Source organism: Poeciliopsis prolifica, unplaced genomic scaffold (genome assembly GCF_027474105.1).
Source record: "Poeciliopsis prolifica strain line A6 unplaced genomic scaffold, Auburn_PproV2 SCAFFOLD007, whole genome shotgun sequence".
NCBI lineage: Eukaryota > Metazoa > Chordata > Actinopteri > Cyprinodontiformes > Poeciliidae > Poeciliopsis > Poeciliopsis prolifica.
This window is the reverse complement of record NW_026562382.1, coordinates 8,486,469-8,503,960: the sequence shown is the minus strand read 5'-3', so window position 1 is coordinate 8,503,960 and position 17,492 is coordinate 8,486,469. Positions and strand designations below refer to the sequence as shown.

The 17,492-nt window shown below is 38.0% G+C and overlaps 1 protein-coding gene across 1 annotated transcript in view; it reads left to right on the top strand.

Annotated features, from left to right (window-relative positions):
- The window catches only part of LOC129361437 (immunoglobulin superfamily member 3-like), a 104,446-nt gene that overhangs the window by 20,917 nt on the left and 66,037 nt on the right, over positions 1-17,492 (top strand). Inside the window, 1 exon segment of the mRNA XM_055032279.1 lies at positions 5,655-6,035. Coding sequence (XP_054888254.1) covers positions 5,655-6,035 — 381 coding nt within the window.

Sequence of the window (17,492 nt, the reverse complement as noted above, 5' to 3'; positions counted from 1 at the left end):
CAGGAGCCATTGCATAAGTTTGAACTTCTCTTGAGGCAGATAGGGCATAGATTTTGTTCCTTTCATGTTTTAATAACAGATGTTATTTCGGTGATGTTTTTTTGACATGTAAGTAGTTGGTTGATAGATTATTGAGTATGCCTTCTGCTAAAGAAGACTGCTGTAGGTTGTAAAGCTAGATTAGTGTGTGTACTAGGATTGAACCTCATCAAAACTAAAAAAAATATACAACTCAGCTGAGCTTGCATATTAATATGAAGTAACATGATCAAATATTCATGGCTAAATTTAAAAAAAAAAGTTAATCACTCGGAAAACACATTTGTTACCGGTATTTTCCTAAAAAACTGAAGTAAGAGCTAAGACGTCGTATTCTATCAGAGTTAATTGCACTCATCAATGATATGATTAGTGAAAAAGACTTAGTGCTTGAAAAATTGACTGTTTACTTAATGTAACATGAGTTCATTATAATTAAGCCACTCTGGTTCATTTCCTCAGTCTGTTTCTGAGCGTAGCATAAGAATAAAATTGACATTTTAGAGTTTTCTCTTAATTGTTTTGAACAATACAAGCAAATCTGATTCAGGTTGTCATGTAATGTAAACAGATAACTTTGAAGCAAAAGGTAAATGTTGCTTTAAGTACATTCATCTTAGTGCTACTGCATGTTTTTGTCCAAGGGCAGTATCATCTGTTTAGGTAATGAGCACCTTCCAGGCACCTAGATGTATCTGTTCAATTGCTTTTAAGTACCAATATGTGGTCATTTTTACTTATGTAGGAATATGTCGTCTAATTGATATTTCAGGTGGTGACATTAGTGACAAGAGTGTCTAGTGTTCCTAAGAATGGTTGTAAACACCATCATGGAGGAGCATTGTTGTGATAACAGTGTTGAAAAGAGTCAGGAAGACTAGATCAATTTCAATTACAAAGTCAAATTTCTTACATATCAGTTAATGAACTGCATTTTTTTACAACTGAAGGTAATACATTTCAGATTGCCTTATATTTGGGATATTATATATGTGAGTGCCGTCAGTTTTGTGACTTCGAGTACAAAAAGTGAGTTCTTTCATTGAGGTCATTGTTTGTTTTTAGGTCTTGGATTTTAGCTGCCATTTGCATTTGTCAAACTTATCATGAAGGACTACATAATGCATTAAGTTAATAGAAATCTGCACAAAGCTATCTGAAAACCAGCAGTGTGTGTATGTGTGTGAGTGAATGAGCGAGCTTAGTTGATGAATACTTTGAATCTCCACGTTAGCACGTTTCGCTGCTGCTGTGAGTATCTTCCATGTTACTTTCACCCCTGCTGCGTTTTTATTATACACCTTTCGAGGTGTATAATTATCACGTGTCACAGCATAGAGATGATGTCTGTGGAGCAGGCATGTTTCGCTGTTTTTTCCACTGAGAATAAGACACTGGCCACAAATGATTGGATTAGTGTTTAACCCCCACTTCCACTTAGCTTAATCCGCTTTGCAGCTTTGTGTGTGCGTGTGTGTGTCTTTGTGTTTGTGAGTTTGAAATCATTTGCTCCCATTTCTGTTTGTTCCAACTGATGAACATCAAGGACAGCTTGTTTGTGGTCACTCACCATCATCTTCCATTGCATCCAGTGAAGGTGTGTGGGAAGAAACTGGCAGCTAAAAGAGAGAGATGAGACATGGGACAAGGGGAAACTGGAAAAAAGTGAGGTGGGGTGCAAGAGAAAGGTACAAACATACAACATCAGCAGTTTGCAGAAATGGAGATGAGCATTAATAATAGAAAAAAAAACAACAACAAAAAACTTAGCCCTTGTTGAGCAAACCCAGGCACCTGGAGATCAAGCCGGCACAGGCAGAGGTGAGGAAGCTGTGGGGGGCTTGTGGGCGCAGGATTATTGTGGAAGAGTGGCGGAATAGAGAGATCAGTTGAAGGTCTGCGGGGTTCGGTCTGTCATTGTCATCTTTTCTAAACAGCCTGCAGAACCATGGGCACTTTGAAGTTCCACAGAGCTGCCTAAATCCCGCCTGAAAAGATGCAGAGAACCGCGAGGCAGGGAAAGGAGACAGGAATGTGGAGAGAAAGAAACTGCCGGGGCAGGACAAGGGAAAGGATTGATGATGGGTGAAACACAGAGGAAGGAAAGTGAGAATAATCAGAAGTAAGGAGGCTCGTTTTAAGAGGGATGACAGGAGACAGGCAAGCGAAGGGAAAGCTCTTAATGTGAGAGATGAGTAATATTAGTTTTTTATTTTTTTTTTGTTTGGGAGGTGTATGAGTAATATGCTTCCAGCAGGTCTTGAAGATGGACTGAAACATGAGAAGCGGTGATGTAGCAGTACAGTTATAAGCTCATCTGAGCTGGAAATTGGTAGCTGTGGTGCTGCCAGATCAGCAAAGGGAAAGAGGCGATAGAGTCAGGATCCTTTTTAACTTCATCCCAGAACATTTACAGCCAGATTCCTTTCAGGCATGTTTAGTACCAATAAATACTGTTCGAGATTTGCTCCTTTTGGAAGAGTTTTTAATTCCAAATGAATTTCTTATTGTTGATGTATTTAGCAGATAATCTCTCCTTTGAAAATACAGTGTAAAAAAGAGATAAGTGTAATGTCCTTTGGAAAACAGGATTTTTTTGTGTTGATTTCATTTATCGTCTAAACAAGAATTATCCTGTGGAAGGAAGCCAGAGGATCCAGAGAACTCTCGACACGGGAGACATTCATGGCTGAAATAAAAAAAAAAGTCTTCCTTAGAGTGAATACATGTTAAAAGAAAGTAGAATAAATATTCTATGAATAATTGTAATTAATTTTGTTTCCCCAGTTTGATATATTCTTCTTTTACATGTCCCACAGGGGAATCTGTTTTTAGCTTATTTTCTATGGAACAACAAAAAATGGAAATAAAATTGCTTTGTGCCTTTGCATGAAACAGCATTTTCCTCATGGAAGATGGAAGTAATGTGCATGTGGGCAGAAATATCATCAAATGCATTTACAACTCAAGTCAACCGAGTTTAATAATATTTCAAGTAAAGCTGTATGATGTTAGGAAAACCTGCAGTAATATTGGTGAATCTGGTGATAGTGATATGACTTATGAAAAGGGGTTGATATCTTTCTAAATTTGGTTCTTAGTAAACAAAGACCTCAGCTAGGGAGCAACTTGAAACAAAAGCAAACAAAGTCAATCAGTGGTTATTTATGATATGGTGACATGGGCAGCCCCCATTTGATCATACTGAATTATGGCTACTGAAAATAGTTTTCATCTATTTATTTTGTCACTTTTCCACTCATGTTTTAGTGAAAGATCTTGCTTAAAAAGTGTGATGCAAAATGTATACACACATGCCTGATAGCCCACCACTGTGTCGCATGAATCTCAAAAGCAAAGAATAAAGTGTTAGAGCAACATATGGAGACTCACCGATACATTATTTGCTCATAAATATATGCAGAAGTACAAAATAATTATGCATCTTCTTCACCAATTCCAGATTTTTGTTGACACTGGGGAAATAAAGTGTGTGCGCATTTGTAATCTGAAAACAACATAAGTATTTCTCAGTGCAAATGGAGACATCTCTCACATGGACACACATTACATGGACGGAAAAAGACTCAAGTTAAAAAAAACGCTGAATGAAACAAAGCAGGTTTAGGCGGAAGTGTGAGAGAGACAAGGATGTTAACGTTAAAAAGCTGTTGTGGTGAATTATTAATACTGAGCATTGTGCCCACAGACTTAGGCTTAGATTGAAACAGACCGTCTTTCTCTAAAACACACACACATGTCTGCACACGCAGTTAAACAGCTGCAGTCCCCAGTTGCTTGTCCAGAAAGGAAACGGCAGGCTTGTCCCTCTGTCTAGATTCGGGGTATGTGTAAGTGTTCTGTTGTCTCCGGCCTCAGTCAGAGGGTTGTTTGTAGTCGTTCCCTAAAGGGGGATTTTTTGTGTGTAGGGGTGTCTGTGCGCGAGTGTGTGTGTGTTTGAAAAAGATTGAGTCAACATTCACATATGCTGTATCCCTAAATATAGGTTACAAAGATGGGTAATGATCACTGTACAAAGGGGCTTTTACACAGCAGTCTGTATCTGTTTGTTTAAAGATCCAGGTGAACGCTGCTCAGGTGTAAAAGTGTTTTCAGTGGTCATTATTTCTAGAAAAGTATTAAATAAGTTCCATCCATTTACTGTTTACATTGTCAAAATATTTCAAGAATAAAATAAACGACTTTTTTTTTCTTCTTCTTTTTTTTTTTTTAGAAAGAAAGGCTGTTTTTGTGTCAGAAAAGAAATTTTGAAATTACCGGATTAAAACAAAACATTTTAATTTGACTCCGTAGGTTTATTCTTCTGCAATTGAGGATTTAGACTACAAATATCATACTGACAATGTTGGGTTTATTTTGTTCCCCAACCTGCAAGAATCAACCAAAGACACAAATTACTTTTCCGCAGAAAAGGGAAGAAGAGCTGGACGCGGAGAGAACCGCTGCCAAACGCAGTCTGAGGTCAACTCTGTCGGTTCTCAGTCCCCAACTGCCTTTTATTATCATGTGAATACACAAAGAGGTTGGCTTTCTCACTCAGACATGCAAACAATTGACCAATACGCTATGCTACTGCATGTAGGATAGTGAAACTTTGGAAGTCTTCGTTGATGTCCCATCAATGGGACACAAGGATGACCACTCTCAGGATACAGACAAAGATCATTGTGGCTCGTTAACACAGAAATGTGTGAGGCATTTCCAACCTTCAAGAGAACACTCTAAAAGACAGTTGAGAATATACAATAAAAGAAAGGGAAAGAAAACAACACACGGAATAATATGAAAACATAATCATCCAATATAAAAGTAAATGAACTAAGATAATAATTTTCCTAACAGACATGTAGAAACAGTTTTCATAACATGTTTTAAGAAGCAGTACTGTCTGCCTGGTAAAATACATTTCAAAATGACCGTAAAAGTGAACTGTATGAGGGAATTTCACTGTTATGTTTATTCCTTACATGTTTGTGCCAAGTGTGTTGCCAGTAAACAAATGCTTGCTTGTGTCAGCCTGGCTGATGTTTCAGTTTGAATCAAATCCACGGTTTGTTCTCATCTATGCTCCGGAATCATGGCATGACAAAAAGATTAGGGATGCATCAGGGTAAACACTGTTTATTATCCACTTCAATAGCACCTGTTCTCTTTGCAGCTTGACAGCCTTAATGCGTCTCACGGGCTTGTGTTTTACCTACTCACACTGAGCTCTTACTCCCAGATGGCTTCCTCTAACCTCGGTGTAGTGTAGCCTTATTGCTGTGCGTGAGGTGAAGAGCTAACGTCTGAGTGCATGTAATAGCAGTGAGTGACAACAGTTATGGCGATCTTTTCGAGTGCTGTTTTAAAAGCCAAGTTTGTGTGATTGTCTGTGGGCATTTCTACCTCAGCAAGAACTGCTCCCAGAAGGCTGAGCTGCACACGTGTCAGTCCTTTTCTGTATTTCCTAAGCGATGTTCAGTGTCTAAATTGTGTCAGTGTTAAATATTTAAATTGCAGCTTTTTCACTTGTGTTTTCCTTTCTTTTCTCCCCACCTTCACTTCTTTCTTTCTTCTTTTTTGCTTCCTTCTCTTCCTATTGTTTCATGCAGCAGGCATTGCAGTTGCTCAGAGGGTTGTGACAGTCCAGAGTGGACCCCTGGTCCGGACAGAAGGCTCCCATGTGACCATCTGGTGCAACGTGACAGGCTACAAAGATGGTGTGAAACAGGACTTTGACTGGTCCATGTACCTACCCTCAGTACCAGAACGGGAGATCCGGATTGTAAGCACAGCCCAGTCAGACTATGCTTATGCTGTGTATGCCCAGAGGGTGAACAGTAAAGAGATTTTTGTGGAGAGGCTGAGTGATGACTCAGCAGTTCTTCACATCACCAAAGTGCAGGCCAGGGACCAAGGCGTGTTTGAGTGTTACACCCCCAACACGGACGGGCGGTACCTGGGATCCTACAGCGCGCGCACCAACCTCACAGGTGAGTCTCTGAACACACACATTGTCATTTGTCATCAGAGTGACCAACAACACTTTGATGACAAAGTGTTGTCATCAAGTGGATGTGTGTAATCTTACACAAATCCATACCCAAGCAAACCTACTATTAGAAATGGCTTTTTTTCATATGCATCTTGTGGAAGTTTGGGCTTCTGGTGACACCATGCAACTGTTTTAATTTTAGCATTTCATTGATATATTACACACTGAATTTGAAATTATAAATTAGATTCTTTTTGCAAAGACTTTTTGCAAAGTCTTTACTCTGAGTAGAGTTTACTAGTATAAAAAAAGAAGATTGCAGTAGTTGAATACATTCTTGAGAATAAAGTCACAATTTAAACAAATAATTTTGGACTCTTAAAAATCTTCAGATTTTTAAAAGTCTTTCTTAAAGCCTTTCTGAAAACTTGTTGCTTTTTACGTAATTTTCCCCCAGTTGTTGTTTTGGAGCATTTTCAGGGGGATAGTTGTAGTTAATACACATTAGCACTTCTTTTAGCAAAGAAAGTGTTTTTCAAACCTTTAGTTAAACTGAGAGCATTTGAAATATAAAAGAAAACTTGGCAAAGTATCTATTACAAAGTTTTTGTTTATTTTATTTGTACACAGTAAGTTCTTATTTTGTCAGCAAATATTGTTGGAGATTTGAAAAAAAACTGTATTTTATCATCTTCTTCAGTTAGCAAAGAAAAATAAGGCGTCATATTAAAAAAGCCAGGTGCACTGGAATGGAGTGAAAATGTGTTATGAGGTATTTGATGTCCAAACAACTGTTGAAAGCCCATCAGACTTTAGTTTTTAAGACCCTCAAAAAAACAATCTACTATGCTTGATGGCATTCTGGATAGTCATACTCAAAAGACATAAAAAAACTGCATCAAGTCATTGGATTCTTGTAATTTTGCATAATTTTGGTCATAATTTGTTATATTTTATAGACAGGCAAATGTCTATTATCGGTTATCAGAATGAAAATGGTGTGCAATATTATGTTTTCAGATGACAAATGGAAGGAGAATCTGATGTGAGACTGAGACATGTTTATGCTAATATGTCTCTATAATTTAGACAAGGATGTTAAATGGTTTGTTTACAGGTATGAAATGGACCTAAGAAGGGGTGAAATAACAATCCCCGTAAAATGGGAGAAGGGAAGTGGTGAACTGACCTGGTGCCCATCTATTTTCCAACTAAATACCAAGTTAATAAACCATGGAGTGATGAAAATGTTTAAGCTAATGAGAACAAATTATCCAACAGGAGTAGGGCAGGCATGTTCTGATTTCAGCAAAAGAAGTAAAGAGGAGAATATTTTGGACTCTCTGGAAACTGAGGTGAACGATTGGGAACAGGCTTGAGAGTCAGGCTATCAGAGAACCTGCTTGCAATAAAAATTTGGATTTAGTTGTTGTGAGACAAAGGACAAGTCAAACACCCAGCACATAAGATGAAACGACACAAACCCGGATTCACATAAGCTTGAAATCTCTGTTTGGTGTACAATTATTCAGCTTAGGTTTCAGACACAATTATTTAAGATTCTGAAACGATCAAATGCATTCCAAATTTATTAATAAAAATGTTAATTATTTTTAACTCGGTTAAATCTGTTTCTGATTCTCACCTTAGTATTGTCAACGGCTGAGAATATTTCCAAGTTTTTATCAGTTTTATTATATATATGTCATTTTTTTAAACCTTGAAGATGTTAAGTTTTTCTTTTGTTTTATTTTCAATCATAATAAAAGTGCTGTGAGGACTTAGGATTCTCTGAGGTGTTCTTTAGTATTTTCAAGCTTAAGAACAAATGTTGGACAAAACTGAATAATGGGGGCGTTTTCAAAACTTTATCCTGGAACTGTTTGGTCCTTGATTCTTAATTCTGTGGAAATACACAAAGAAGAAAGTCTCTCTGAAGTATCTGTAATTATTACTCTAGTTTCACCCAGTCCCGCCTGCCTGCCTGGAGAAAGCTGATCTCATAATCTTACACACATCCATACCCAGGCAAACACGGACTTTCTTCCCACCTATTCGTTTCTTGCCTTGGGCTGTTTCTGTAGCGTACCCACTGTGTTGGCAGGATGAGTGACTGCTTAAAACATCCAGCACAAGTTTTCCCTTCAACTCCTTCATTTTCAGATGCATACTTAGATCTAATCCCCCTCCACAAAAGGCAGCTCTGAAATCACAGCTGCCACAGTGGTGGATTCCATTCCCTTCGTAACTTCATGGCTTTATCCGTCACATATTTGACCCTGTTCTTGAGGCCAAGGCTCAGACCAAATGCCTCATTCTGAAAATGGGAATTACAAAAATCTGTGGAGTAGTATGAAACATGAGTATTTGCTTTGCTTTTCTTTTTAGGCAACCGTCACATCCAGCTGTCCTTGCTGGTGATTAAATGATATGGTTTACATTTTATTTTATTTTTTTTATTTTTTTATATCTCCTTGAATGAGTGATCCTGGACTTCAGCTGTTATAATTTCTAGTATGTTCAGTGGGATCTGAATGTAGGGCAGGGCTCAGTTGCAGGACGCTGTGAAACAGTGCTGCTGATAACACACAGTATTTATAGATATGTGTGTGTGCGCGGGTGTGTGTGTGTGAGACAGAGGGAGCTAGACAGAATGTGTGAACAGAGGTATTGAGGGACTATTATCCAAGCTTCTTTCTGTGTCTCTAACCTCTTAACCCAGTTCTGAGGGTCAGGGGTCCACTGCAGGGTCTCTCCCATATTTTTCTCCCTACCATGACACAAACCCCCTGTGAGTCCCCAAATGGCTGCATGAATCCGTGGCTCATGGTGTGAGCAAACAATAGCTTTTGTGAAGTCTCTTACTTATTTCGTCCCAGTCGACCCTTTTTGAAAAAAGAAACAGTCCTTCAAGGATTATGTCGGAGGACTGTTCTGCAGCTATCTTCATAACCATCAAAAACTTAATTTATTTCAATACTTTAACACGTTTTATTACATACACACAGATTTACATCAAGCAATCTCTTGTTTTAATTTCCAGTTTATCTCATATTTAAAATGTTACGTAGGAGCAATAAAACAATATCATGACAGAAACGTTGTTTCATGACTATACTGTGGCCACAAAAGTCATACGTCTTGACAGTTTTCCTGCAGTTTTCAATAACAGGTGTCAGAATTAGGTTACATACCCTACAAAAAGGTTGACCCCTTACAGAATGCTGTATCTCTGTATACTATTAATAATTTAGTGAATTGGTATGACTTAAAGAATGTGACTGGAAAGTCAGCATCTAGCTCCTCCTCTGTTGCATTTTCTCTGCAGTGTAATTATGATGTTCTTCTCATGGAATCTAGTACCTGATGCCCGAGGAGAAAAACAGTTTTAGCAGCACACCTGGACACCTTTCTGTCTGCCATGTATTGTAATGCCAATTACATGAAGTTACACACACAAATGCCTGACGCCTGTTTTTGTATCTCAGTGATACTTTTCAAAGAAAGTCAGCAGTCAGAATCCACCGTATATCTTACCCTCTATGAAGTTGAAAGTTGAAACTAGTTGAAGTTTGGTTCAGCCTACTTAGTGCCTTTGGGAAAAAAACAGAAAAATTTCAAATATGAGAACAATTAGCAGGTGCAAAAAATTCGATTCAGTGCTGTAAATTATGAATGTGTAAAAAACATCTTTGGAATTTTTTTTAGTCTTTCAAAGGTTTCACTAGTACGTATGTTCTATCTGCATATCCAGGCCAAATTAAGAAGAAAATATGGAGACTGCTTCAGGCTGTGTAGTTCTTCAAATGAAAACATTTAGAACCTTAATTAGATGTTAAAGTTGCATGTATGAAATACTAGAATACGTTTATGTAGCGTCTCTTGGACCTGTTACTTTAGCAACCCATTGAGACAGTGGATGGATGAGCAAATCTTTTATTTCTCGCAAACAACAATAAAACAATGTTTAGAGTTTTTAAATCCCCAGACTCAGACCAATAACGACTACATCCCTATGAAGGATGCATGTCTGCCAGACATCTCTTGCCATAAGTTGCATTGTCCTTGCGCTGCAGTATTTATTAGTTTTCCAGTGTAAGTGGTTAGGTCCTATACAAGGTCTGCATTTAACATTGGAGTGTTGCAGCTTTTTAAGCCTTATTGTAGTTACAGTGTCCATACATCAATTTTCTTAACCCTCTGATGAGTAAGTGGGTCCTTTTTGACCCGGTGAGGTCATCTTTTTGCAATATCTGATGAAAACTTTGTTAAGAAAAGTTTTCATCACTTCATATTCCAGGCATTCCTCAGAAAATATGTTACTGATATCCATCCACAATTTACCTTTTATACATTTTAAGAAATAGCATGTTTTATATTACTACCCCATTTTTCCATTAGTGGGTCAAAAATTCATTTCCTATGGAATTTAATTGGAATCTTTGTTTCTTACCAGCTGTGACTGTCACGGAAACTATTTTTTGTGAACCATACACACTGAGTCCTAAATGTCACCCCTGAGTAATAATATTTTATATAGCAAGAACTCTTACATATAAGTATTATCTTTATTTTTTATCTCATTTGTGTGCGTGTGTGTGTGTGTCAATCATGAGTACTGTGACGGAGTTAATGTAACGAATCAACATATTATTTTTCTTCAGAGTTAGCCAACACTAGTTATCTAAACAACTAGCTAACACTACAGTCTGTACTGTATATATAATATGTGCTTTATTTGTGTGCCTCTCTGTGTTTGTGACACCCTGGATAAGAAAACCAAGAGAGAGTGTGTTGAATGATATGCAAAACCTGTTGATCAATGTGTTCAAGGTTCCTTCTTTTATCATCTCAATAAATAAAATAAATTTATAAATAAATGACCTGGAAAAGAATAGAGTGCCTTTTCCCTACAGGTTGGGGAGGATGTCCTTCCCCAAGTGGAGGAGTTCAAGTATCTTGGGATCTTGGTCACGAATGAGGGAAAAATGGAGCAAGAGATTGAAAAGCAGATTGATGCAGTGTCTGCTGTACCGGTCTGTCGTGGTGAAGAGAGAGCTGAGTGAAAGAGCAAAGAGTAATGCTCGTGATTTACCGGTCGATCTACGTTCCTACCATCATCTATGGTCATGGGCTTTGGGTCATGTCCAAAAGAACGAGGTCACAGATACAAGCAGCCAAAATGAACTACTTAGGCTTAGGTCGCTGCTGATCCCGTGACCCGACCATGGATGGATTGATGGATAAATAAATGCACACACATACATACACTCACATGTGTGATACACATAGCATAATAGAATACAGACAGTGATGTTAGCTAACTTAGTCAGCTAGCTGGTTTCAAGAAACATGCTCTTTCACACCCCATGCCCATACACACACTCACACACACATTATGGATGTTGACATTGTCCATTATTGACATTTTATCATTGCTGTTGTTGTCATGTTAAAAATATTCTACAAATTGTTCTAAAAACATTTTAAAAAGTGAAAATGAAAATATTTCAAACATGAAATAATTCTTGTGTGAAATAAAACACAGTAGAAAGCGTTATGCAAAACATTATTTTGAATAAAAATGACAAAAATAGCATAAAAACACATTGATTGCAACCCGAGTCAAAGACTATATAGTCAGTCACTCATGCATCGGAGGGTTACACTAAAATATGACTGAGCTCCCATCTGCTTCATCTCAGTGTATGTTTCTCTAAGTAATGTTTGCACGTTTGTGTGCATGGTTGAGTGTTTGACTTCCTCCTACACATCAGATTGCAAGAAAAAAAGGACAACAGCATGACATGGCCATCATGGTTGTTCTTATCCTACGCACCAGCCTGTGTTTGAGCTTATCCAACAGCTAGCAGAACAACAAGCCCTGGCCTACAGACACCATGACGTTTTTGTGAACCCCCACTCAAGAAGAATGCATCATGAAAATGACTCCAGTGGAAAATAAAAGAATTTTAAGGTTATCTGTATCCTGTACAATAATGATTTTTTTAAAAGATGTAATCCTTAAAGGACTGACAACAATGGTGAAATTCCAATAATGACATTCTTGGTCCTTGTCCTTATTCACTGCTGACGAGTGAGAGAAACCCTATTTCCAGGTGTCAGACATGAGGGGGGAAAAGAACTTTGGTTTAAAGTGATGTGGAAGAAAGAAAGTGAGATGGATGGTATTAGGAGGCAGAGATGAGAAAATTGGAAAGGAGAAAAATGGGGACAAAAGTGACAGCGCTGGAGATGAGCAGGGCGAATGATGTGAAATAGAGTCTGTGACCAATAAATGACAAGATGGGGTCTCACTCCACTGTGGTTGGTTACACCTCCCCCAGGTACATTGCCCACATGACAGCTACCACCATTGGTGTGCATTTTAAAAAGCTCTCTCCCTGATGTGGCTACCGGGGTTAATGTAGCTGCACGCCGCCTTGCATGTTTTAAAATGCAATTAGTGGCCATAAACTGAGGGAAGGGTGAAAGAAACAGAGTAAAAAGGCTTGAGATGAGACAGAGGAGTTTCAATTAACACTGAAAAAATGTTACTTAAATCTTCTTTTAGAAAAAGCCACAGGAAATTACCACATCTCTCAGTTTTCATCGTCTCCCCATTTAAGACCAATATATTTCTTTTGTCTGCTAAAAGAATAGAAAAAGGGTTTTAATTTACTGGTGAAATGTCCTCACTCTGAACAGGTACTTTAGCTTAAGTATCTAAATATGTTAAAATATGAACAAATAGTATTTCAAACTCAAGACTAAAAAGAATTTTTAATACATATATGCCACCTTACTGAATAGTGTATTGATGTACTCTGCAGTATACACATTTAGTACTTGGCTTGGGCTACTTTTGCATGATTTAATGCAGCAATGTGTTGTGCAAGGAAGTGATCAGCCTGTGACTCTGCTGAGGGATTAAAGAGGAAGTGGCCTTCGGCTCTTCTGCATTGTTCGTATGGTAAATGGCTTGTACATGTATAGCAATTCATCAAGTCCAAAGACTTGATAAAATCTCTGGACTTCATCAAGTCCAAAGACTCTTACTTAAAACGCTACCGAATGTAGCGATTCATACTACATTCAGTCATTCACTCATTCATACGCATGCTGCTGATGATAAGCTACTCATTGGTTTAGTTTGATGTCTTTTATTTTTCTCTTTACCTAAATCTTATAATGCTGGCCAATCAAGAACACTGATTCCCTTCTCGTTAAATCAGGTGTTGATACTGTTGGCAGTGTGGGAAAGCACAAAGTGCTGGTGGAAAATTAAATAAGCATCTCTGTTGAGCTTGTCAACAGAGAGAAGCTTAAAACTTCCTGCTTGATGACTATGCTGACTTTGGACTTGATAAAGAAAACTGTGTGACCAACACCAGCAGATAAGAAGGTTTTTGAAATCATTTCGATAGTGAAAACCTCACACTGAAACTCACACAACTTCGGTTTTGTGTCTCCAATCTTTTCTGAACTCTGATTTCCAGATGAAATACAAAAACTACTTTCTGATGTTGTTTCATCACAACAACAGAAAGTGATATTTTGAATCACTGCATAGCAGCCCTGTTGTATTTGTTCTTTACCCAGGGAAGACAGTTCTTGAAGTGGCTCAACGTAAGGAATGAGAGAGTCTTATGTCTCTTCTGGACATGCGTGTCCATTCCGGTTGGTCATTTTGGTCAAATTCTGAAATTACTCAACTTGCCATTATTGTTCTTGTATGCAGTTCTTGTATCTGCCAACTTCTTTAGCACTGAGCTTTGGTAATTTGCTCACTGTCTGCTTAACCGCCTCAATGTTAACAAAAATGTTATGTTATGGCCATAACATTTTTGTCTTAAAAATAGTCTTAAGTTTTGCATTTTAAGTGCATTTTAATGCACTTAAAATGGTTATGGCTTTTTAGTTCTAAGCCATAACCATCGACATGACCAGAAGAAATCACGTCATGTCTGGAATAACTTGGTACAAGTTGTATGGTTGGAACTAAATAACTGAAGTGAATTAAAGTTTCAATATTTTCTTGTTTATTGAATGTTGCAGAACACAGGCTAACATCCCTGTGAGTTTGTCTGAACATGATAATCAACGGGAGTGATTTCTTTGGTTTTTCTTTAGTGAGCATGGACACTTTGCTCTACTCAACATGCAGCAGGAGAGGCTGAACCAATCTTCTGCTGAGCTCAGCATCGTGTGCGTGTTCGTGTCTGATTTGTGTGTCGCCCCTGCTTTTTTTTCTCCCATGAGAGTTAAAGTTGCCTTCCTCTACTCTTAATGAGATGGGCCGAACGAAGAGATGTCATCTTGCATTCTGTCTGTTACACCAAGTGACACATGGAGCCCACCTCCCGTTTTCCTCTTCATTTCTGCATTTCCATCTGAATCCCACTGCCTTCCTAAGCCTATTGCTCAGGATTTGATTCCTTGGTCCTTACATCAGCTCCAAGTCGGCATTACTCATGCTGGTTTATGGCTTTGTCAATGAAATAGAAAGACGTGAGTGTGATTGAACTCCAAGCAGTGATTAAATAAGACAAAGAAATAGAGAAATCTTCAATGATGCCTTGTGTTTGCAAGAAAGATGTACCGGATGTTTTTACTGGAGGAGAACGTGCGAGAGACAATGGAAAAACGAGGAGACAAGACATTTTTGCATCTCTTATTGATCGACAGCACAGGTCTATGTGTGACTGAAGCATCTTTATCTTTTTCATCTTTCCTTCCAGTGACACTTATAGTTTCCTCTCCCACCTTTCACTCTGGCCTTACAATCGCCTCTCAGTTTCTTTTATAATTACATTTTCTTTTCCTCGATTTGTGTGTACGTGTGATTGCTCGAACTGGCTGTAAGCTGCAGACCAGGCAGCTCTCCAAATGGGAAGAGATTTTTATCGCCATGTCTAGCTTGCCGTTCCCTTGGACATCTCATCTACTTTAGCAGAAAAGGGCTTCCTGCCAATAGCATTACTGCAACTCAACCTACTGGACACAGATGCACACATATATATGAATTGTCCTCGATGGAAAACACAAACGCAGTCACACACAGTAGTGAGCTGTCAGTCAGGAACTATGTCGCACCCGTAATTGAGTCTAAGAGGGATGGTGCTGAAGTGTTCCCATTGGAGGACATGCTTTCAAAGGAGCAGCGCTGACGAGAGGTTTAACAACCCGTGGATCACTGTAGTTGACAATGTAACGCCTGGGTAGAGCATGTAGCGCTGTGAAGAAAGGAGTGCTGAACAATGAAAACTAGACACCTTAATGTCTTCACTGCCACGGAACAAGCTGCCCTAAATGCTGTGTGCAAGTTCTGCCCTTCACCGGTGGCCCAAATTCAATGGGAGATGTTTAAAAATAACCCAAAAGGTGGCAGGAGGTAAAAATAGTCCATAAATTGACATATTTTTCTTGTTATGTTATGGCAAATTTGTAACTGGCAGCTACAGTTGAACTCTCTGAGACGTGGTTTCCCTTTTCAGAGATTTAAAGACTAATGTGCTTCTCTTAGAATAGATTATCTCGCTGATACATCAAGGTTCCTGTGGTCTTTATTCATGTCATCTGCAGCGACTTGAACTAATGTCCAGGTCACAGACTACACCTTTTGCCCCCATACTGAAAAGTTAATTTGAAAAAGTACTCTAAACCATTGTATGTCAGTTTAAATATCAGTTTATTTACCTTGGTAGTTCAGTACTTTTGTTAAATTATCCAAATGGAAACACTTTCAGGGTTAGTCACCAAGCCACAGTAATGACCAGTAAAGGTAACTTGAATTTTTATGCTGCTCCTTAGGGTACAGTACACAGATTCAGTGTTGATCACATGCATTTAAATGGCTAGATAAATACGCACTCCTTTATTCCAGTAAAACAACTTCCTGTGGTTCATCTTTGGGACTTGGAAACACGAAACAACATTGGAATAGGAAGCTTAGTTACTGAACAAATGATGTTCATATACCGCAAAGGTCATGGGGGACCAAAGTGATGAGGCTCAAAACGTTTATAATTTAATATAGAAATACAAAAATGTGACCCTCTGATAACCCTTAAGAGCCTGGCATCAGTAAATGCTTTTTTTAAAAAGAGATTTTAAAAATCACACAATTGTAACAGGCTTAGAGATAATTAAATCTAATCCATCACGCCGGGTTTTAAGCAGACAGGACATTAACACTGCCAACAGTAAAACAAGCAAAGAAACAACCTTATCAAAAAGAATGCCTTCATGAATACTCTTTTCTTTCTTTTGCAATCATCTCAAAACAAAGTGGTTGTCCTTTTATTTTAACGGAAGTGGACCAGAATGGACCAAACATGATTTGGTACATTTTGAGGCTCAGATGATGTCTTACTTAATTAGTTGGACCTCTGGTGATTTTTGTAATTGTTTCTTCTCCTAAGCTAAGATCTTATTTGCAAATCTAGTTTAGCTTTAGCATAATTCTTGGAAAACAAGAACTAGCTTTATTGTTATAAACAAATACAAGTCTGTTCAATAGAGTACAGTTTTTGTATTTAAACTTTCATTATGAAAATGTTTACTTCTATGTATTTACAAGCCCATCTAGGGACTAGTTTGACTGAGTTAAATATGCAGAAATAATCAGAAGCTTTTCAAAAGCAATATAAATCATTTTTGCTAAGGAATATTGACTGCAACTATTATTATTAGGAGTGACGGCTTCCAATGCCAGATTTTTGCTGCTTTAACTTGGATTGTCTTTAGTGGAAATATTTATTTGTTTTCCAGTGTTGGTGGTAAAGCCCTACACAAGGTTAACCTCTAACCTTGGGCAGCCTGAGTCTGAGCTAGTTAAGCTCAGCAACACTAAATACAAAGCTTAATAATTTGGGTCCTCAGGCAAAAGAACTTCTGTGAAGTGGATGGGCCAGTTATTAAACATAAATCAAATTCTCTTGTTGGCTTCAGGCTACAGAAAAATCTACTTTACTATGAAGTAAGGGTGTAACAATATATCTGGTCATGAGACAAGATGATACACAATATGAGTCTATGGAGGTGGGCTGTTTGTTTTCACAAATAGAGTATATATAACACCGATCTAATCAGCGAACAATATTGTATTCTGGCTTTTACTAGTCCTCATATAGTTGTGGAGAATCATTGCAGGTCCTTCTGCTCAGCAGATGTGAGACTCTATCACCATCAATGCTCTCAACAATATATTATTCACATAACATTTTTTTTTAAATAAATAGTTTTATTTTTGTATGCTGTTTTTCATACATTTTTCATTCATACTTTGTGTGTCCGTCTGCTTTCACTTTGCTGCTGATATTCCAGAGTTTACTCAGTGATGGACATTAAACAATTCTTCTATTTTCCTTATGGAGACCGGACACCATCATTAATATTTTTAATAGCCGACTCTGTCAATATGACAGGCCAAAAACTCAAAAATGGCTTTGTT